At 46.3% G+C, this 23,742-nt stretch overlaps 1 protein-coding gene across 1 annotated transcript in view; it reads right to left on the reverse strand.

Moving 5' to 3' along the window:
- The window catches only part of LOC146187595 (DNA polymerase theta-like), a 163,881-nt gene that overhangs the window by 11,780 nt on the left and 128,359 nt on the right, over positions 1–23,742 (reverse strand). The window contains exon 22 of the mRNA XM_084608233.1: positions 21,121–21,305. Coding sequence (XP_084464359.1) covers positions 21,121–21,305 — 185 coding nt within the window. The remainder of the gene's footprint in view (positions 1–21,120; positions 21,306–23,742) is intronic.

Consider the following 23,742-nt stretch of genomic DNA (forward strand, 5'->3'; position numbering starts at 1 on the left):
ACACCATACCTGTATGATTCTGGCTTTCCCCAGGGGTCCGTACTAGGCCCTCTACTGTTCCTACTCTTTATAAATGACATTGTTGATAATATTTCCGTTCATGTTAAATTGTATGCAGATGACTGTGTACTTTATTGCACTATTTACACTGTCCAGGACCAAATAAGATTAAATAACAAGTCTGCAAAAGTAATAGCATGGTGTGAAGAATGGCAGATGACAATTAACTTTGAAAAGACTGTATTCGTGCGAATCACCCAGAAGAAAAGTCCCCTTTTGTTCCCGTACAGCACTAACAACATCACTCTTTCAGAAGTAATACATTTCAAATACCTCGGTCTCTGGATCCCTAATAATTTATCACGGACAAAACACATCGACACTGTCACAGCTAACGCCCTCCGTAAACTTTTTCTTAGACGATCTTTAAAATCAGCTACAACAACCGTTCGCTCTTTCGCATACAACAGCATAATCCGCCCAACACTTGAATATGCCGTCATAATTTGGGACCCCACCGCATCGAATATTGACAAAGTGGAACGCATCCAAAGGAAAGCAGCAATATTTATCTTAAATAAATACCGCCATTGCTCGATTACCTAATTGCTTCAACGATGTGAGTTTTCATCAGTAAGTGAGAGGCATCGCATATGTAGGTTGAAGTTCTTTTTTTACAAAACAAGACGACATGACAAAACAGTAACACCTCTAACCTCAAGAGTTAACTTCTTTAAGTATTCTTACTTCCCACGAACCATAGTTGACTGGAATAACCTAACGACGCAGTCACGCAGAAGTCATTAAAATTATTCGAAGAACACCTGAAATAATTTACTGATATTGTTTTGCCTTTATGTATGTTATTTTTATGTACCCATCATGCTAATGTCTTGAACAAGACTGCAGTATGTATAAATAAATATAAAAATAAATAAATCTCGGACACAATGGCACTCTGAAGAAAGCATGCTTGTTCGCACTAAGAGTGGACGACCCTGTACATGATTACAGGCTGTTTCACACTTACAGGAAAGCTGGACGTGCGTGAACACAGTACTTTTGTGAACCACTGCCACCAAAAGCCTGGGAGAATCAGCAGCAAATGCACATGCCTCCCTAATAAGCATGGTTAGCTACTCTTCCAATGCGCGGGCTTGGTGCGACCCACTTTCGCTGGGTCACGGTGTCAGTGGTTCTGAACGCACGGCAGTCATGCACTCTCAAGCTGTAGCGCCCACAAGACAAGGGACTGAGAACGAGGGGACACACACACGAGAACGAGAGGACACTCTCGTTCTCAGTCCCTCGTCTTGTGTGCGCTAAAGCTAAGAAGTATGAACCAACAAGCCCAAATTTTCACATGCACTCCCAGTTTCCCTCTAGGTGTGAAAAAGCCTCGCATGCTACGCGAATGCTGTCAAATCCTCATGTATACAGGGAGCAATGCACTCAAGCACAGGCCTCAAGCCCTGAAGTGCCAAAAATTGTTCATAAAATGATTTCACTGTAACATGAATGCCACAGAAAAGAAAATGTTTAAGATGCTCATGCTACCAATTGTATAATAGCTCTGGCAAGGCCCCAATGAGTGCTAATTTTTTCTTGTTTGCATTGGGAGCGAAAGTGATTAAGATGCTTGTTTCCTGATTTGTGCATACAATTATTTTTTTTTTATTTATTGGTTACCTGCATCGCCCGTAGGGCATTACAGCAGGGGGGCTACAAACGTTGACTATGACTTTACATATCATTTAGTGCATGGTAAAAAGCATCGTTCATTGGCATATACATAATGCTTGATGGCAAACTGTTCCATTCTCGGACAGTTTTAACAAAAAAAGACTAACGCAAGACGTCACCCCTACATGAAAGTTTTCTGACCTTCAAATTGTGGTCCAGTCGCTTCAATATATAATTTGGTGCCTGGATATACTTTTTGCAGTAGATGCCTATTTTAAAGTAATAAATTTTATGAAAAAATTTTAATCTAGCATTTCTTCTACGATTCTTTAGCTCTTGCCATTTACGTTGATGTTTCCTTTCTGTTATGCTAAGTTTCCGGCTATAATTTCCAAGAACGACTGCCCTGTTCTAGATTTTTTCTAATTTGTCTATCAGCTCAGCTGTGTGAGGGTCTCAACAAACACATGCATACTCAAGTATTGGTCAAACATGACTGAAGTAGAGCTGGGGTTTTAAGTTACTTGGAAGATGACTGAAATTCGTCCTCAAGAAACCCAAAACTGACGCTGCCTTATTTGCAATATAGTTAACGTACCTGTTCCACTGTAAATCAGATGTCCCAAAGACTCCCTGAAATTCCTTGCTTGTGCCTAAGGTAATATCACCAATTTTATACCTATACGGATGGTAAGCGTGTTTTCTTGTAAAGGTGATGTGAACAGTTTTATTTTTATTCAATGACATGTCCCAACACGCATACCAACCTACTATGCTTGTGAATCAGAATTGGCACTAATCACCCTGTAAACAACACAATCATCAGCGAACATTCTAAATGAAGGCCGTACACCAATTGAAATATCACTGATATATAACAAAAACAACAGTGGACCCAACACAGAGCCTTGGGGAACTCCCGAGGTCACTGGTGTGTATTGGAAAAAAACACCGTTCAGAACAACTGCCTGTTTCCATAATGACAAATATTCAGCTATCCACTTAATAATATTATAGTCAAGCATGTAAGCTTCTAATTTGATAATGAGGAGGCTGTGCGACACTACATTGAATGCTTTGCGGAAATCTAGGAAAACACAGTCAACAACCTGTTGCTTATCAATTGCCAACGCCAAATCGTGGGTAAACTCTACCAACTGTGTATCACACAATAAACCTTTCCTGAATCCATGTTGGCTGGGACATAGGAGATTATACCTATTTCGTTAAATGAGTCATGACGCAGCTATATATATTACATGTATATATATATATATATATATTAGGATGTACATATTATTATATATTATTAAGATGAGTGTTTATTGAGTAGATCAGCAGGACTCGATCAGCAGGACTGGGCAGATCAGCGGCGAGCACAGCGACAGCGAACACCGTCAGGTCCAACACACGCAGCGATCACGATGTCACTGCCTAGAATGTTCCTCGTGTACTTCTTCCTCTTCACAATTACCCGCGGGACGAAGAGGAGACATCCTGGCGACTTACGGCGTGAGCAAAATGGCAGGGTCGTAATAGGGTTTGAGACCCTGGACGTGAACAATCTCGCGTCCGCGCCGGCATAGATCGTGAGACGGCATAAGAGGTTCCACCACATAATTAACCGAAGAGGTGCGCTCCAGAACTCGGTATGGGCCATGGTATTTACCAAGAAATTTTGAAGACAGTCCAGGAGCATTGGAAGGTATCCACAGCCACCCAAGAGCGCCAGACGAGAAGTCCGGTGTCTAGTGTTGGTTGTCATGGTTGGATTTATGGCGGATACGGGAGTATGGTGTCGATAGTAGCAGAGGGGTGATGGCCGTAGAGAAGAAAAAAAGGAGAGAAGCCAATAGTAGACTGCGTTGCGGCATTGTACGCGTAAGTGGCATACGGAAGGACGAGGTCCCAATTTGAGTGGTTCGAGGAGACATACATAGAGAGCATGTCGCCAAGGGTACGATTGAAATGCTCAGTGAGGCCATTAGTCGGGATGATAGGCGGAGGTGGCTCTATGAATAATGTTGCACTTGGTGAGCAAGGCTTTCACAATGTCACTCAAGAAAACGCGCCCTCTGTTGCTGAGCAGCTCTCGAGGTGCGCCGTGGCGAAGAACAAATCGCTGCAAAATGAAGGAAGCTACTTCTGACGCTGTGGCAGATGGAAGTGTGGCGGTTTCTGCATACCTCGTCAGATGATCAACGGCTACAATAGCCCAGCGGTTGCTGGCTGCAGTGTAGGGAAGAAGCCCGTACAAATCAATGCCGACGCGGTCGAAAGGGAGTGGTGGGTTGGGTAACGGTAGCAAATCTCCAGCGGAATGTTGAGGAGATGGCTTGCGACGTTGACAGGTGAGGCATGAGCGAACGTACTTGAGTACGAAGGTGTACACGCCCCGCTAGTAGTAACGCAGCCGGAGACGAGTGTATGTCTTGAAGACACCCGCGTGACCGGATTGCGGGTCAGCGTGGAAATAGTCACAGATTTGTGAACGTAGCTGCTGAGGAATAACTAGCAACCACTTGCGGCCATCTGCGCAGTAGTTGCGGCGGTAGAGGAGGTTATCACGAATGGCGAAGTGGGAAGCATGGCGGCGGAGAGCACGCGATGGAGAAGCAGCTGTAGGATTGGAGATAAAATCTAGGAAAGAATTTATCCAAGGATCTTGCCGCTGCACTGACGGCATGTCATTGATGTGAAGCGATGGCGGGGAAATGTCGGAAGAGGAAAGGCTCGCGACCTCAGCAGTAAGGGGGCAGCGGGAAAGTGCATCGGCGTCGTGATGCTTGTGGCCGGAGCGGTTAACAACGCAGACATCGTATTCCTGAAGGCAGAGCCCATCTTGCCAGTCTGCCGGACGGGTCTTTCAATGAGGAAAGCCAGCAAAGCACATGGTGGTCCGTCACTACGTCAAAAGGGCGGCCATAGAGGTAAGGGCGGAATTTAGTAAGAGCCCAAATAATCGCTAAGCACTCTTTTTCAGTGACAGAGTAATTGGATTCAGCCTTCGTGAGTGTACGGCTAGCATAGGTGACCACATATTCAGTATAAACTGATTTGAGCTGAGCAAGCACAGCGCCGAGACCAATACCACTGGCGTCCGTGTGGACCTCCGTAGGCGCTGTGGGGTCGAAGTGACGTAGGACAGGCGGTGCCGTGAGGATCCGGCGTAAAGTATTGAAGGCATCGTCGCACGTTGGCGACCACGATGAAAGGTCGGAACTGCTGGACAGAAGGTCTGTCAAGGGAGCAGCAATTGAAGCAAAATTTCTAATAAAGCGGCGAAAGTAAGAGCACAGCCCGAGGAAGCTACGTAGATATTTGATGGAAGTCGGTTTGGGAAAGGCTGCTACGGCATGAAGTTTGGCAGGATCTGGAGATACACCTTCTTTGGAGACAACGTGGCCAAGAATGGTGAGCTGGCGGGCGGCAAAACGACATTTTTTCAAATTCAGCTGCAGTCCGGCATCAGATAGGCAGGTCAAAACGTGCTTCAGACGGTAGAGGTATGTGTCAAAGTCAGGAGAAAAGACGACAACGTCGTCGAGGTAGCAGAGGCACGTCTTCCACTTTAGGCCACGCAAAATAGTGTCCATCATCCGCTCAAATGTTGCCGGAGCATTACAAAGGCCAAACGGCCTATAAATTCGTACAAGCCATCAGGAGTTACAAAGGTAGTTTTAGGGCGATCAGCCGCTTCCAGGGGAACTTGCCAGCAGCCGGAACGTAAATCTAGGGAAGAAAAGAGCTCGGCGCCTTGCAAACAATCGAGAGCGTCGTTGATGCGTGGGAGAGGGTAGACGTCCCTTCGCGTAATCTTATTCAGGCGGCGATAATCGACACAGAAGCGGATAGAACCACCTTTCTATTTTACGAGGACAACAGGTGACACCCAAGGGTTGCTTGAGGGCTGAATCACGCCATTCTGAATCATTAGGTCGACTTGCTCTTCAATAGCCTGGCGTTCGGTTGCAGACACACGATAGGGGCGCTGTCACAGTGGTACGTGGGTGCCGGTGTCGATGCGATGAGTGACTGTAGAAGTTTGACCCAAACAACTTTGATGAGAGTCGAAGGAGGAGCGAAATTGATGTAGTAGGTTCAAAAGCTGAGTGCGCTGCGCTGGAGGAAGATCGACGTCGATGGAGCGGAGGAACAAGTCTGTAGAGGGAGGAGCGGGCGCAGGTGAAGGGGGGGGCTGAGCGCAGTCACAGCAGAGTGCGACGCGTCGTCAGGTTCCTCAGAGATCAGAAGAGATGCGATTGGCTGGATACTGCCGAGGCATTCACCATGGCACAAAGCAGTAGGGGAGTTAAATGGGTTAGAGACCCATAACATGGAAAGGCCAGCGAAAATAGCGAGCACAGCATAGGGCAATGGAAGACACTTGCAGCGCAGGAAAGTATGAGCTGGTGTGAAGAGAATGGTCTCATCGCTAACAGAGGCACAAGCGACACGAACAAGCACAAAAGAGCAGAGAGGAAGGTCAATATCTTCGGCGACGAGGGCATTAGCACAGGAATTTCGTGGATCAGCGTCTGGTAATGCATCAGGCAAAGTCGAGAACCCCACTTCAGCTCGAGCACAATCGATAATAGCAGCGTGACGCGACAGAAAATCCCAGCCTAAAATAACAGCGTGTGAGCAACTTGGCAGCACGACGAACTCAATCATATAAAGGCAACTCTGGATAGCTACTCGAGCGGTGCACGCTGCTAAAGGCTTGATATGCTGAATGCTGGCCGTTCGCAGCGAAAGTCCCGCAATTGGCGCCTTCACTTTCTTTAAAGAGCTACATAGTTTTGCGTCCATAACCGAAATCGCAGCACCAGTGTCAATTAGAGCCATGACAGCAACGCCCTCGACGAAAACTACAATAAGGTTGGCCGGCGACAGATGAGGACTTTGAAAGTTCGACGGGGTCGCAGTTCTCGCCTCAGGAACTGCGGCCTCTAGTTTTCCTCACATGAAGCGTTCTGTCGACGTCGCATCGGAGAGATAGAGCGGTGTCGCGGCAATGGTGAACGGCGGTCGGACATGGCTGAGCGGACTGGGGAGAAATGATGGCTGGCTGGAGGCTCAGTAGGCGCGGAATACTGAGGCGTCGAAGACCAGTACCCAGAAGCATGAGTAGGTGGTGCCGACACTGGGAGACGGTTTCGACAGTAACGAGAAATATGTCCAGCCAGCCCGCAAGTATAACAAATTGGCCGGTTATCTGTCGTGCACCAGGGATTGCGCGGTCTTGGAGCCGGTCGAATAAACTGCGCAGGTTCTCGAGCAGGACCAGGAGGCGGCTGCACATAGGCAGGTTGCGGCGGAGCATATGTAGGTGGTGGTCGGGCAGCAACAGCCGCATATGTCAACGGGGCTGCGACAGGCATGGATTGAGGGCTGGAGGAAGAGATTCAGCTACTTGTTCCTGAATAATCTGACGCAAACTGGGAGCTAGGTGTTAGGAAGGCTCTTCATGGCAGGACATAAGGGAGAGCTGTCGAGCAACTTCTTCCCGAATGAAGCTCTTGATTTGTGGCAGCAGCACAGAATTTTCAGCTGCATCTGTCAGGCCAGCAAGCGACTCAGAGTGCATGGTGTTCGCGCGAGTTATGGCCCTTTGTTTGCGCAGTTTGTTCGCTCCATAATTTTACAGGGGATACTAGTCAAGGAGACGGGCCTGTAGTTCATAACGGAGTTTCTCATACCACTCTTATAAATAGGAACAACTCGTGCCAACTTCCAATCACATGGCAAGACAATTTCACTGAGAGACTTTTGAAAAGAACCATGTGAAGTAAAGGCATAACGTATTCGCGTAATTTCTTACAATTACCACGCGCCTTATCCTGATTCACATCTTTCAACAATTTACAGACTCCATTAGCACAGAAAGTGACTTCCGGCATACAGTTAATCTCCACAAAGGAAGAGCGACTTGACGTGAATTAGAAGGCATAAATACAGATGAGAAATAACGGCTAAAACATTCAACTTTCCCCTCATTGTGATGAATGATTTCCACATCAATTTTTAAAGCTGGTGCAGAGTAGTTTTCTTTGCCATTACGTTTCGCATACCTCCAAAATTCTTTGGTGTCCTTGACAAGCTTTTCGCCTAGATGCGAAAGATATGTCTTTTGCAATGCGGGATTTTCGACTGAATTCAATTTTTATTATTTTCAGCAAGGCCAAACACTCTGACGAGTTAGATTCCTTGTACCTCTGATACACAAGGGCATCAAAAGTTGGGAAGTACATCTCGAAAGCGGCGTTGATCGCCTCGTAGTCCGCCCTGCTATAGGCATAAAGCTTTCTCTTAGGTGTTTTCGTAACCTTCGCATATACAGCCGTTAAATCTGCGAGAACAATATTGTTCTTATTACGGGAACGAGTTGATGAAAGCATAATTGAGAGTGTGAAACTAGTGCTAAAATACAAGGTGCTGTTAGCTGTCAACAGAAATGGCATATTTAGGCATCTGTCAGGAGTGAAGATATTTGTCTGCAATCTCAGTGTGCTCCTAAGCAAACTCTAAGGATCTCAGCAGATTTTCTTTTTGGACAGTACTTAGCATGTGAACTGGATATAAGATATACCACATTAACTCGATTGTATGCTATGGGCAGAGCTGTAGAGCAATCATAGGGAGTATGATTTCTTTCGCCAAGCTTTGGTTTCAAATATAAGTCAACCCTACTCCCTCCACCACGGCTTTTCTTAATTTAATAACTGGTAGGCTTACAATCATGTAAGCACAGTACTCTCACTGCTGCAACTGCTTTCTTCTTTCTTTTTATACGCTTCCGGCGAGTAAAAAATATTTGCACAGGGGTCTGATATACATCTACTAGGTGCACCCCAGATCTGAAGTCTCGATTTTTTTTTTCTTTTAATTCAAAATGGAAGCCAGGTTGAACCCCACAATAACGAAATAGTCGCCGACCGTTTTTTCGGACTTGAAGGGACCCGAAAAATGGTCCGAATAATCGAACAGTCCGAAAAATTCGTGAAGCACAAAAAATCACTTTATTCAGAGGAAATCGGCTTAAAAAAGTAGCCGATTTTACCTTGCGGCAAATTTCTTTTGCTGGCGACGATTTGCGCTTGTATTTGCGCCAAAGTTGTTGTTTCGCTGTACACGCTAGACAGCAAGTTCACAGCGTTCGTAATTTGTGCCAGCGATGGCTGTGGTAGGCCGCCCGAGTCGTCGTCGGAGTCCGACTCGTCTTCAGGTTGAAGAACCTGGCGTACAAGTTCGTCGTCCGTGAGGTCCGCACACATATCGAGGCCGTCGTCCACTTCAACAAACTCGCGGAACGTGGAGCCCGTTGGAATGTCTATTCCGTTCCCGCGAAAGTCAACGATGAGGTCTTCGTTCAGAGCGGTGGAACCGCCGGACGCAATCACAAAACGGCGAAAGGATTGACGGCGCGCCACTCGGTTGACGCGGTCGGAGAAACTCGTGTGACAACACGGCGGACGTATGAGACAAAGCACAAAGAGATAGCTGCCCACGTCAGCGTTGGCGACAAAAGCAGGTTGACGAGGATGACAATCCGACTGCCACCTCGAAGTGGCAGAGATTGCAGGGGCCTCGCCTGGCAAAAATGGGGCACCGAAACCATGTCAAGCCAATCCAACTGCAGAGCCAATCCACCTCAATCCAAGATGGCGCTTGTTGCGCCGGCGAAAAGCCGATAAGATGGCAGATTTTGGCCTGCAGGTGACTGAAATTAGTCCGAAAAATCGAACTTTCGGACTTTTAAAGTCCGAAATAACCGTCACGAATATGTATGCGCTTCTATGGGGTGACTGACGGTGCCTCACTGAAGTCCGAATTACCCGTCGGCTACTGTACAGTCGAACCCGGATATATCGAATTTTGGTTATATATCGAACTCATGGAATATCCCCTTGAAAATCCCATGTAAAAGTATAGGAAAGCCGCGTCATATATCGAACTCAATTTCACCGGTCGTTCAATATATCGAACTCCGCACCACGCACTGGAAAATGTGCCTTCCCCAAAGATGATCGCATCACTCTTGGCAGTTTGCCGCGTGACGTTTTCAAGCCACGCGCGGAAAGAATGAGAGGGGACAGTTCGGCGACGGCTAGTCTGGGCAGCAAGCGGCCATTCCCCAAAGGCACGCGCATCTGCAATTATCGTTTCCCGCACGCCAACACGACGTTTGCAAGCCATGTGCGTGGGCGTGCCCATCCTTTTGCCGAGCTATCTCTCTCCTTCAGCACGCGCTACGCATGCGCCAAGCCAGCTCAGCCCATTTTCAGACAGGCATCGAATGTTTTCTGCAGCGTTTGTTGCGAACCCTCTGCGCGCGGTGGCTGACGTGGCTATGGCGCCTGCGGACGTTAAAAAGCGGCAGCTCTCTCTCTTTGTTTTGTTTTTTTTTGTTCTTTTCTTTTGCGAGTCATCCTTTCTTATCATTGTGCTGCTCGGACGTTAAGAAGCGGCAGGGGTTTTTTTTTGTATTTTTTTTTTTGTGGGAGTTGTTTATCTTTGCATGTATGAATCAACGAAAGCACGCGGTTAGCTGCTGCAATCATGAGGCGTGATAAATCGAACCAGGCTTGGCGCATCAAGCCTTCACGGGAACAAGCAGAACTTGGATGAAGCAGAACTTCTGCTGCAGCGTTAAAATCTTGTACTTCGGCATTTTGTTTGTCGAACCTAGATATATCGAACTCGAAGGGGATCGCAAAATAGTTCGATATATTGATAATTCGATATACAGAAATCGGCTTGAGACGCCACTTGCGATTGTGAAAAATGATACTGTATTTGTCGCGTAATAGAGGGTTTACAAAAGTACGTCTGGCAACCGTGAGCGGCACCCTGATCCCGCGCTGACCGCCATATTTTGTTCGCTCCATCCGTTCGCTTCGTGTCCGTCCGTCAGCGCTCGCCGTTCTGTTCGCGCTTTTCACGTTTTAACCTAGTGTGCTGTGCTTGGACCTCTGTTCGGTCCCTGGCGGTTTCTGTTAGAGACGCCTAGAAGCGTATTTTGACAGCCGAGAAGTGGCGGGGCCCACCGGCTGTTCTGCCGAGCGCAGTTACAAATTGCTCTACGAGTCGTGCATGCCCCCCCCCCCTCCCCCTCGGCAATCAGCAGCGTCATCCCTATCCAGGTACAGTATCCAGAGTTCTGTAATGTGGATTTGTTTTGTCTGGCCGCCTTTGCTGTTTACTTTAATGCCTATGAGAGATCATCGCGAGTTTGTTTGCTTGGTTTGCGCAATCACCGTTGCTCATCCTTGGTTGGTGAAATGAGCGAGAACGCATTTTATTTTATGATAAAAGGATCATGCGTAATTTGACATAAGTTGGACTGGCGCTTAGCACTTTCCTTCCCATGTCATCGACGCAGTAGTTGGCATTAGTCTCGGAAATAATCGGGGGCTGCGTAAAAAAAAAAAGTGCCATGGTAATTTGTGCTTCCAGTGATTGAATATTGATTGGTGTGCGATAGGCGATGACGAGTTAATAAAATCTTTGTAATTAATTGATCAATTGATGAAATAAAGAAATGAAAAAAAGGAAAAATTGGAAAATAAGGGTTTAAAGGTGTCAGAATGAAAACCCAGTGCTTGGTGATGCTAAGGAAGAAAATTTTAGAATGTGTAATTGATTACTTGAAATAGTTGAACAATGTGTTCAAAAGTGTCAGATTGCTCAGAATGGAAAGCCGATTGTTGCTGACGCATGCGTATTGGTGTATAAAAATATAAAACATCAAATAAAATAAAAATTAAGAAATGATAGAAAAATAACATAATATACATAACATAGAAATATAACATATATAACAACATATAACATATAACACTTCTGTGTAGTATGTTACTTTTGATGAATTCATATTTCACTGCATTGTATTCTTTTCGCCCCTCCTGCTAGAGCCCAGTTAGGGCCTGCAGTATTTGGTAAATAAAATAAATAAATAAAAGAACTAAAAATATAACACGTGAAGAAAGAAAACATCGTGCGTGTGTGTGTATGAGAGAGATACACTATCGCGTTATACCTTTAACGGCGGAGCTTAAGTGACCCCCTAATTTTTCTATAACGATATGATATAATATAAATCTGATTTTATTAACACAGCCAGTTACACAAAGCACAAACACTTCGCAGTAATGTGAGTTGACTTTTTCAAATTTCTTTTCGTTTCAGCCGAGTTCCTCCTTCTCCGAGTTCCTCTAAGCTTCCAATGTCAGCGCTTTCATATGAGATTACGGCTTCAAATGTTTACTTTCTGACACAGGGAATAAACAAGAAATCGACATATTTAAACATTCCAGTGAATTTCAGGTAGCTGTGAATTAGCAAACCATCGAGTGATTCGAAAAAACACAAAAGTGAAGCGCACGCTTTGTTATTTTATCGGCCGCGCTGGCAGGTATAAAACCTGAGCTGCGCGCTCTGAACGTGGACCGGTCGAAACGGGCTGTACGTGAGCATATTACAACACACTAGTGGGATGTCATCTTTTCCTGCTTTTCTAGACGCCGCGGGTTTGGCAGCCGCTTGCTTTTGCAGCGTGAAACATGCACCTTGGGCGCACTAGACAACCGTATTGCTCTCTGCACCAAGCACTACCCTTTCGTACGACTGTAAAAAGTAGTTTCGGTAATCATGCCCGTGTCTTAAGTCAAATACACTATGGTAAATGTAACCTACGTACAAAATGTTTCAAAGAACATATTTGCACAATAGCATTCGTTATACATGCATTGCTCCTTCTCCCGTGTCCTCCATCACAGCATAAGCTTATCCTTCAAGTTCACAAGGCTCCATAGCGCGCAAAACAACCTTGCTGTTTTAGGTGATAGCACATTCTGTGAGCTAGCTCCCAGTCAGAGGGACGTGCAGTAATGCTTTACATGATGCAAGTGACCCTTGTAAAGCCAATTAGGACTGCAAACGAACGGTCGCATACACACGTATACCTTGACTCCGTGCGCGTCTATGATGGTGCGCTGGCTGCAGAAGGACACGCAACAACATGCTGGCATCATTCTGAATAGAGCTTGGAGCTAACAGCGACTGCTGTGATGTTAAAAAATGAAACAATCGCTTGTGAGCATTCCAATGCACCTTTCGGTGCATGCACGGGTTCTACGAAGGCGCACGTTGACAGCGTACTCGATGGGAGGCGCGGGCGGACTGAGCAAAACATGGCCGCCGCGCATAGTTTCTGTTTCTTTCACTAGATGGCGCTAACTTTTGTAAAGCCTCTATTAACCCACTCGCATAATGAACCCACTCCCCACTTTTGCCCAAAAAGCATTTGGTGGCACATCCACAGCTCATTTCTTGGCAGCGTGCCAAGATGTTGTGCAGCGGTAATGTCACTGCGTATTTGGCGGGGAGTAAACTTGGTAGAGTGCCTGGTTCGATTCATCACGCCGCGCTTGGAGCGAGCGTAGTCCACTGCCACAAAATCATTGGAAGGCGTAAAAGCTGCAAATGCCGTTTGAAGCGAAAAATGTTAAAAGCCGGTGTCATAATCGCAGCTGACCGCCTGCTTTCATTGATTCATAGATGCAAGAATGAATGATGCTCTCCAAAAAAAAAAAAAAAAAGAAAAAAGATCAGCCATTTCTTAACATCCGCAGCCGCCATAGCATACGCTGTCGCACGTTCAGCACGACAGCAAGGATAAACGCTATCCCAAAAAAATAATAATAATAATAAAATATGGCTTATCAAGATACTTTGTTGGGCGAGTTGGTACTTATTCATTATTGATATAAACAGCGCGAACACGAAAACAAGGGACAAGAAACAAGAAAGCCACAGTACAGCGCATGTACTGTGGCTTTCTTGTTTCTTGTCCCTTGTTTTCGTGTTCGCGCTGTTTATATCAATAATGAATAATAATAAAAATCTGCCGCTTAGCGTCCACACGTTGAGCACGACGACACGAGACGCAAATCGCACGACACCGGAGAAGCGTCTGTCACGGGCCGAGCTGGCTTGTCCGCGCATGCGTAGTGCGTGCTGCTGCGAACGAGGACCGGGAAAGAGAGAGGAAGGGGAGAGACAAAGCTCGGCAGAAGAGTGGGCACACCCTTGTGCTTCGCTCTATCACATTTTTCCCCTCTCCCGAACACTGCGGCTGGATTGGTTTCCTCGTGTTCCTTCACGCACATGGCTTGCAAACGTCACGTGCTGGCGCACGGCAAACGATTACGCAGATGTGCGCACCTTTGGGGAAAGGGTGCGGCGCTGACCAAGACCAGCGGTCGGCGAACTACGCTGTCTCATTCCTTCCACGCGTGGCTTAAAAACGTCACGCGGCAAACGGCCAAGGGTGATGCGATCATTTTTGAGGAAGGCACATTGTCCAATGTGTGGAACGGAGTTCGATATACGACACAGCTTTCCTATACTTTTACATGGGATTTTCAAAAGGATATTCCGTGAGTTCGATATAATCAAAATTCGAATTATCCAGGTTCGACTGTAGTACGGTCAGAAAGCTAGCCCTTCCGCACAGCCCAAAAGAATAACGGCGCAGTAGCCGACCCTTAACCGCTGCGCAAAACATAAAGAAATGGCACAGAAATGGCATGCAGAGTCGGAGGCACAGGGGAAAAGCGGTCGCGGCACAGAACATGTGCTGCCATGACTCAGTGCGAAGACAGGGTGAAACACGCCATCAAATAGACTGGGGGCAAGATCACACGAAAAAAACGGTATGCCCGCCGCGCTCCAGCGAAGCAAGTCTTCTCCTTAGAAGGCGCGCGTTTCAGTGGTCTGCGGGCCGCAGTGTGTTTATTTATTTATTTATTTATTTATGCACCCTAAAGGCCCTTTCAGGCATTACATAGGGGGGGGTGGAGCCACGTGAACAAAATTGATTATAACAGGCACATAAGTAACAATCACACTTAAGGATCAGAAAAAAAGAAGTCATTCAGGTTGCTATTTTTTTTATACAGTAGTTATGTGACCTAAGCAATTTTACACACTCTTAAGAAAAGAGGTATGCGCGCGCATAATACCGAGCAGTAGGCTGAAATGAACAACCCACAACACAGCACTACACATCAAGGAAAAAAAGTAATGAGCACCGCAAAATACTATTAAGAAAGTTAAGTCAGTTTAACATTCAATTCCCTCCAAAGCCTTGAGGAATGAACTATGGTCAGGTATGGTAGCGACATCTGCTGGCAAACTGTTCCATTGTGAAATAGTGAGTAGCAGTGGTGAATATTTAGACATATATGTGCGCGCATGTATGGGGTTAATTTTAAACGGATGGTCTACACGAGCAGATATGTGGGGGGCAGGACAAAGGAACGTTTTTCGAAAGTCTGATGAACCGTGATATAGTTTGTGCATGAAAGATAGGCGGGCATTTGCCTGCCTAGTTACAAGGGGCAATAAGTTAAATCGTTGCTTGAGACTGCTTACACTAGTTGGGTAGGAATAATCGTGGGCAATAAACCTGGCTGCTTTACTCTGTAGTGATTCAATGGAGTGTTCTAAGTAAGCTTGATGAGGGTGCCAAATGATGGATGCATATTCAAGCTGAGACCTGACAAGTGTTGTATAGGCTAAGAGTTTAGTTTTTTCATTAGCTTGATAGAGAGTGCGTTTTAGAAAGCCTAATGTTTTAGCGGCCTTGTTGATAATGTGTTCAATGTGAGTATCCCAAGTAGGGTCAAAAGATAAATGTACTCCTAGGTATTTAAGGAAGGATACATGTTTAATGGCATCGTTTCTAGTGAAGTAGGTATGAAGGACAACGTGTCACCTTTTAGTAAACGTTTGAGCTTTAGTTTTGTCAGTATTTACTTGCATTAGCCACGTTTTACACCAGTCAGAAATCACATTTAAGTCATCCTGTAAGATAATGTGGTCACGAGGGGTTTTAATGGGATGGTAAATGACACAATTGTCTGCAAACAAACTAATATTACAGGCAATGTTATAATGTAGGTCATTTACGTACATGAGAAAAAGAATTGGTCCTAAGACGGAACCCTGAGGTGCACCCAATTTCACTGAGACAGGAGCGGAGACGTTTTTGCTAATGATAACAGATCGAAAGCGATCAGTTAAAACGTCCTTGATCCAGTCAATGACCCCAGGGGATAAATTCATTGCATTAAGCTTATGGATTAAGCGGAAGTGAGGAATGCGATCTAAGGCTTCAGCGAAATCAATAAAGATGGCATCAATGGGATGAGTCGAATGAACAGAATGGTGAAGATCAGTGACCAACTCAAACTGCTGCGATTCGCAGGAACGTCCACGTTGAAACCCGTACTGATTAGAAAAGATGAGCTTAGAATTCACAAGGCACTGCATGATTTGAGATGCTATAATGTGCTCAAGGAACCTACATGAAACGCAAGTGAGCGAGATAGGCCTGTACTAATTGTGAAGTGAATTTTTGTCTCCAGACTTAAAGACAGGAATGACATGAACAATTTTCCAATCCTTAGGCAATTTGCCAGTGTCAAGGGAGAACGGAACAGCCTGCACAGCAGTGGTCCAAAAATATGCTTGGTTAGTTTTAACAGTTTTGTGGAAATTCCATCGGGTCCGGGACTAGAGTTTGAAGGCAAACGATCAATGGCACACTCTACCCCACGACAGGAAACAGTGATATCATTCATGGAGTGTCCAACAGATTCCAGAATGCCCGTGTCGGAAAAACACTCCTTGTCAGTAAAAACAGTACTGAAATACACATTGAATTGATTCGCCAAAAGATATTCGTCGATTGGCATGCCATCTACAGTCGAACCCAGATATATCGAACTCAAAGGGGATCGCGAAATAGTTCGATATATCAACTTGGGATGGCACTCACGATGCGAAAAAACGATACTGTATTTGTCGCGTAATCAACTCACTCGCATAATGAACGCACCCTCCACTTCTGCATTCGAGAATTTTGGAAAAAACAAAAAAGCGTTAAGCGATTTCAGCGATGAGCGGCAGCGAGAGAGCAAAAAATTTTCAACTTGTAGAAACTGTGTCGTACGAGCCACCGCACCAGCTCAAAACAAGGTTTCTGTGTGTCGGCGCAGCAGAAATCGCCAGCGTTATCGCTTGCATGTCACACTCCGTTTCGGTCGCCTCATCCACAGCTCATTTCTTGGCAGCGTGCCAAGAAGCTGGTCGCGGCGTGTTTATCTTCTGATAGCTCCTGCTGCGGCTGGGAGCGAACTTGGCAGACTGCCCGTGATGGCTTGATTGCACAAGCTTGGTTCGATTTATCACGCCGCGCTTGGGGCGGGCGTAGTCTACTGCCACAAAATCATTGGAAAGCGTGATAAAGTAGCTGCAAATGCTGTTTGAAGCGAAAAGTGCTAAAAGCCGGTGTCATGATCGCAGCTGACCGCATGCTTTCGTTGATTCATACATGCAAAAATAAACGACTCCCGCAAAAAAAAAAAAAAAAAGAAAGTCGCTTTGTAACGCCATATCTTACGCTACGCCGCGCGCACAGCACAACGATAAGAACAAACGACTGTCGCAAAAAAAAAAATCTGCCGCTTCCTAACTTCCGCAGGCACCATAGCCATGTCAGCCGCCACGCGCAGAGGGTTCACAACACACGCTGGAGAAAGCGTCCGACGTTCAGTCTGAAAACGGGCTGAACTGGCTTGGCGCATGCATAGCACTGCTACTGCGAACGAAGGCCGGGAAAGAGGAAGGAGAGAGATAGCTCGGCAAAAGAATGGGCACACCCTTACGCTTCGCTCTATTGCGTTTTCCCCCTCTCGTTTCCACGGGTTCTCTCTGGTTCATTCACGCACATGGCTTGCAAACATCACGTGCTGGCGCGCGGTAAACAATAGCCACAGATGCCTTTGAGGATAGGGTGCAGCGCTGCCCTAGCTGAACTGTCCCCTCAAATTCCTTCCGCGCGTGGCTTGAAAACATCACGCGGCAAACGGCCGAGGATGATGCGATCGTCTTTGGGGAAGGCACACTTTCCAGTGAGTGGTGCGGAGTTCGATATATCGAACGACCGGTGAAATTGAGTTCGATATATGACGCGGCTTTCCTATACTTTTACATGGGATTTTCAAGGGGATATTCCATGAGTTCGATATAACCAAAATTCGATATATCCGGGTTCGACTGTATATCTAAACTCGGGAGAGCGTTAGAAGAACTGGGTTTTACAACCTTCCAAAATTTATTTGGATCATTCCGCATCATGTTAGAAATTTCAGTATTAAAGAAAGCATCTTTAGCTTCTTTTATCTCTTTTCTCACGGGAAGAGATTGCGCATGATAAGCCTCCCAACGCTCCTCCGAGTCCGAGACGGCTGCGTGTCGGTATAGGTGTTTCTTTTTTGCGTATACAGTAAAAGCTCGTTAATTCAAATTCCACGGGGCCGCCAGGCCAGTTCGAATTAACCAAAATTCGAACTAATGAAAGTGAGCAAAAATGAAGGCGTTTGATGCCCGGAGGGCACGAAAAACATTTATTTAGCAAAAAAGTCTGTTATCATCTTCTGCTTCTTCTCTCTGAGGGCTACCGTACTCACTCGGTCTTCTAGCATGCGAATGCGACGCAGGGAGTCTTCTTCCCCCTCTTCAAAGCTGAAGAAAAGGCGCGCGACATTCAGCGCTCCCATAACTTCTGCCGCGGATGGACGCACGGGCTCTTGCTCCTCGTCGTCGTCCTCGTCTTCTGCCTCTTCTGGGACAGACTGCTCCCCAACAATTTCAGCGACAATGTCCTCATCACTTAGGGCACCGCACACTGCTGCATCGCTGTCTACTCCAACGTAATCATCAAAACTGACGTCCTGCAGCACAGCACGCACAGCCGCAGGCAGAGGCTCCGGACTCCCATCGTCGCCACTTTCTTTCATACTTCCGGCAGCAAAGCCACAGTGGTGGAAGCAGTTTGCAATTGTGGACGGCGTGACCTGCTCCCATGCACACACCAACATGTGCATTGCTGTGAGCAATGTGATGGTGCTGGTCTTCTGGTTTCCAGTGCACAAAGTCATGCGCTCAATCATGTGGTGCCTATAGAAACATTTGATGTTTCTGATCACCCCCTGATCCATCGGCTGCAAGGCCGCAGTCGTGTTGGTGGGCAAAAAGACGAGCCTTGTGGCTTTCAGCTTGGCGTCGACTTTGTGTGCCGAGCAGTTATCCACAATGAGGAGAACTTGACGCTTCCCTAGCTCCATCCTCCGATCGAATTTCAAGGGCCATTTTTTAAACAATTCGCCCGTCATCCACGCCTTGCTGTTGGCGGAGTATTCCGTCGGCAGCGTCCTAATGTTCTTGAAACATCTAGGCTTATGTGCCTTGCCGACAACAAAAAGAGGGACCTTCTCCGTCCCGGTCATATTAGCGGCGACCAGAACAGTAATCCGCTCTATGCTTCGCTTGCCGCCAGCGCAGCTGTCCCCTTTAAATGTTACTGTTCTGTCGGGCTGGAGCTTATAAAACAAAGCCGTCTCATCAGCATTGAATATATCATGTGCCGAGTAGCTTTCTAAGTACTGCTGCAGAGCACCGCTTCGCCACGTGGCACAAGTTTCTGCATCCACTTCTTTGGCTTCTCCAGACAACACCCGGAAGACAAGATTATGTCTGTCTCTAAAGCGGTGAAACCATCCTTCGGAGGCGACAAAATCTTCCACATTCAAGCGCAGGGCGAAATCGGCCGCCTTCGCCATGATAATTGGGCCGCTCAGTGGAATGTCAGCGCTTCTCATTTCTTTCACCCACGTGATCACAGCGGTCTCAATTCCCGGATACTTGGCTAACCGAAGCCTTTTTCTGTTGCTGGCGAAATCTTCGGCTTCATAGGCATCCTCGATGGCCTTCCTATTTCGGACGTACGTCGACAACGTGCTTGGTGGAATCCCGTGCTTTTTCGCGATTTCCACTTTGCTGGCCTTCCGTTCATCCACCTCGCGTAAAATAGCCACTTTCTCCTTCACCGTCTTGGCACAGTATTTCCCACGCGAACACATCTCGCGGACACAAGCTCACAACAAGCGGCGTGCAAAACGAGGGCTCACAAAATGCAACACGAAACCGTGGTCGATAACACTAAAACGTCGTTCCTCGAAGGAGTCGCGGCAGGAAAGACTGTTTAGTACTTGTTCCAGCACCCTAGCGGCGCCCCGATGGTTGTGCCATCTATCGTTCTGCCGTGAAAGCTTCCAACGATGGTTTTTAACAGCGCCGCTTGGCGGCGCGCAGTTCGAATTATGGGTGGCGGCGCCAATTTTTGAGTGAATTAACGAGCTGTTACGCGCATAGACTTCTATGCAATGCGGACCGGACCACGATGACTATTTCGAATTATCCAAAATTTTGAATTAACGAGTTGTGAATTAACGAGCTTTCACTGTACTGCGCCTAATTATTGTCGTGAACCATGGGTTATGATGACAAGGGGCTATTTCTAACATTGGTACACGTGCGTTCTGACATTCAAGAAGTTTATCACGAAGCAATAGCCAGCGATTCTCGAATCTATCAAGATGAAAGTTTATCACGAAGCAATAGCCAGCGATTCTCAAATCTATCAAGATGAAAAGACGAGAAATCGACCAGCATTGACGTCATATTTTCAACATCTGCTTTTCTTTGCACAGTCGTAAATGGATTTGTAAGACTCTCTTTGCCCACACGCTATTGTCAAAAACAGAGTTTGGGCCCTCCTTCTTCTCCATGAAACAACTGCATAATTAACAACTTCACTCTGTTTGCAAGCAAATGCTCTTGCATACCATGGCACTAAGTGCATTAGGGAATGGCTAGCGCCTACACTCAGTTCTATACATCGGTTGCCTTGAGTCCCTTTAGAAAGTCCATAGGAATAGAGCAAAATTTGACCTCGTCAAAATGTGACCAAAAATGATGTCTAAATTAATTCGAGTATGCCACATTGCACTCAGCCAAAATTAGTGGCTGGGGCAACTTGTCTAGTCACCTACAGAACGCGTTGCCAAGGCACACCACTAACTTAGGACTAACATCCTTTGGTAAATTAGGGCACCTGCACATTCCCAATGGGGACACGAGCTCCCTTATCCACCCACCACGAACACTATCACTGGCCCGTTGGTCTCCCAAAAGCCCTGCCAACCATTCGAATGAGCGTTCCTCCCATCCATTTTGAACCCTAGCAATAACTGTTCAAGAAAGGCAAAAGCACACTACATCAACGCAGTACCAGAAGTTGCAGTGCAGTAGTGTAGAGTGTACATGTACGTAACACCATCTGGTGGCGCTGTACAGCTGGCAACTTTTTTAGCAGTACCACGACAGTTTCAAACAATTGACTGTGAAGTGCTCTGTGACAAAACAGATTGTTGTTATTTTTGGATGTCTTGCCACTTATAGTTTCGTAACAGGGCCACATGTTCCAAAAAAGTGGCTAACTGTACACGTGTGTCGTAGCCTTGCCTGTTTTGTGCGCTGCCTGAGAGGGGCGTCCACATCATCTTCGTGACAGTGGCTCCAGAGGGCCGCCATCCGGCGGAAGACATCCCCACCGGCACGGAACACTTCGCACAGCTTCTCGTCCCGTGACAGGTGTGCCAGTAGGCGCAGCTCCAGCTGCGAGTAGTCGGCCGACATCAACACGGCACCTGCAAAGGAGGAAAGGGAACCACTCTGTCCCTCAGCTCCTAAAATGAGACACTGGAATCAGTTGCCCATTTTACGATGGCAACAGCACATTTTTCCCGCTGCAGAAACCTGCATCCACATTTTTCCTTTATAAGCTGCCCCTACCGCCTAAGTAAAAAAATCACTGACAGTCACAATACCTGGTAATGCAAAATTCAAACAGAGCTCTTCACATAGGAGAACACCTGGCATCTTTATCACTAGCGGCATGAGTGAGAACCATGCATCCAACCTGTAAATGGTGCAGACCTACCGACTAAGTTTCTTTCAGCCGAGCAGTGACAGCTCGTGAAGAAATTTTATGAAAACAAATAAGAACGCAATTAAATGCACTACTTCGCAATGGTTCTGTGGAGCAATGTGTTAGCACTGCATTTTTGAACACAATAAGTGGTAGTACAAACACACTTTTCTCGTTTTGAATGCTATCACATTAAAGGTCCTTTTACGCATAAAATGCGGTGTCAGCATTGTGGGTGAAAAATCACGAGCATGGTGCTGGCAGGTGGTAGCTGGCAACTGATATGGCCGAGCGCCAATTCTTCGATGGTTTGCGTGACTTAATAATGAGACCACAAGAAATCTGAAAGCTGGCAGGAGCAATGAATTTGGGTTGCTCATATGAGGTGGAATGAGGATCAACCTTTCAATCAGGCACTCCGAAAGAGGCACGCTACCCCTAGATGGCCTTGCAGGCATGTTCATATGTCTTGGTTAAAGGGGGGCTTTATATGTCGAGTGGTCGCCTAGGCTATCGTGCCACGCGCTTAAGCCTTAAGAGTCCCTCATATTTTTCTTTCTCTAATTTTTGCATTGCTCCAGATTTTTTCCTCAATGTGCAACAGTATTTGGGGAGACACTTAGCCTTCACCTTTCTTAAGAATGCGATGCAATAGTTTTAAGGGGTCCCTCAGAGTCCCAATGCTGCCATTCACCAGACTGTCTCAGATGCATGTGTTCTCGATGACCATGGCAGGCTGCACGAGGCCCCAGGCAGTTACCTAAAAACTGCGCTTTAAAACTCAATCCCCCATGCCTTTCTAGGTGTCAGTGGCTGTCGACTCCCCTTGCACGTAACTCATAACGAGCCCCATTGGTCCCCCATACTTATTTGCTGAAACCACCTTAAATTTGCTATTTCTGGCAATTTCATGGGAGAATGTAAGCGACGGTGGAACTTTTTCTGTATCCTGTATCCTTTCTTTTTTTTTTCTTCCGACGTGCTGTACTATTCAATAAAGATCTTAATTCTCTTAATAAAGGCCAGCTCTAACCAACAAGCCATATGAATGTCCCAGCATAGCCTATAGGATTAGCGTGTCTGATCCAGGTGCCCCAAAGGGTTCATCTCATCTCACCTGCTCCCACCTCAAAGCGCAAGGCAGCTGCTGTAACTTTGACCATGTCATGTGGTCATTTCACAACCCTAAGACCACTTAGCGATCAGCCATGTCACCTGCCAGCTACCACCTGCCAGAGGCCTGTCCGTGATTTTTCATTCATAACGCTGACACTGACGCTGCATTTTATGAAAAAGGACTTTAAACAGTCTGCTGACTTTTTTGACAATTTGTTTTCTTGTGCCGACCACAAGTTTTTTTTCCCCCGTTGATGAATATTTGGCTGTGGTACTGACAAACAGCACAGAACAACTTAACATTTGATGTTTCAATATAGTTGTCCAGTTTCCTCAGTGGTATACGATGTCTGCAAACCCTGACATTGGGGACATGAAATGCAGTCAGTATAGTAACTCTGTGCAATACTATAGACACGACGACTGCCCTATCGCCAGAGTCGTCTTGGTGGCATGCAGTAGCAGATTTTGTTAAAGCTGTAACTGAGAGTACTAAGGTGATTTTTAATATCAGAAATGAATGAGTGAACTAAGTAAGACCAGTGATATCTATTAACAACAAAAGTAGATGTAGCTTATTCAATGAGTGAAAAAGTAGGCTCCCTTGAGGTGACATGAACCGGTGCGATGTGTGGCATAGCCATGAAATAAAGCACATGTTCTAGCTGGCAACGATGTTAGCTGCGACGAGAGGACACCACATGGCCCTACCACTCTGTCAGAACCAACATTCTTGACCAATTTAAAACGTAAATGTCCGCTTGAACTGTGAGTTCTGCCCTTGTTGTTGCCACCAAGTGGTACTAGAAAGTGTCAGTATTTTTATTCTAGTCTCCGACAGTGAAGTGCCCCTTAGCACGGTGGTGTTAAAAAAAAGGAATGGAACAGCAAAATAAAACAAAGAAAGCCAAGCTCCAAGGCCAGTCAGTTGTCAAATTTAATAACAAGTACACTATCACCACAAAAGTTCTCTGCACGCTACCAGCCACAGAACCAAACTAAGAAACCACATCTAGGGCACACTTCCTATGCAACACATT

The sequence above is a fragment of the Amblyomma maculatum genome, chromosome 6 (assembly GCF_055883805.1).
Source record: "Amblyomma maculatum isolate TAMU_Amacu chromosome 6, ASM5588380v1, whole genome shotgun sequence".
In the NCBI taxonomy this organism is placed as follows: domain Eukaryota; kingdom Metazoa; phylum Arthropoda; class Arachnida; order Ixodida; family Ixodidae; genus Amblyomma; species Amblyomma maculatum.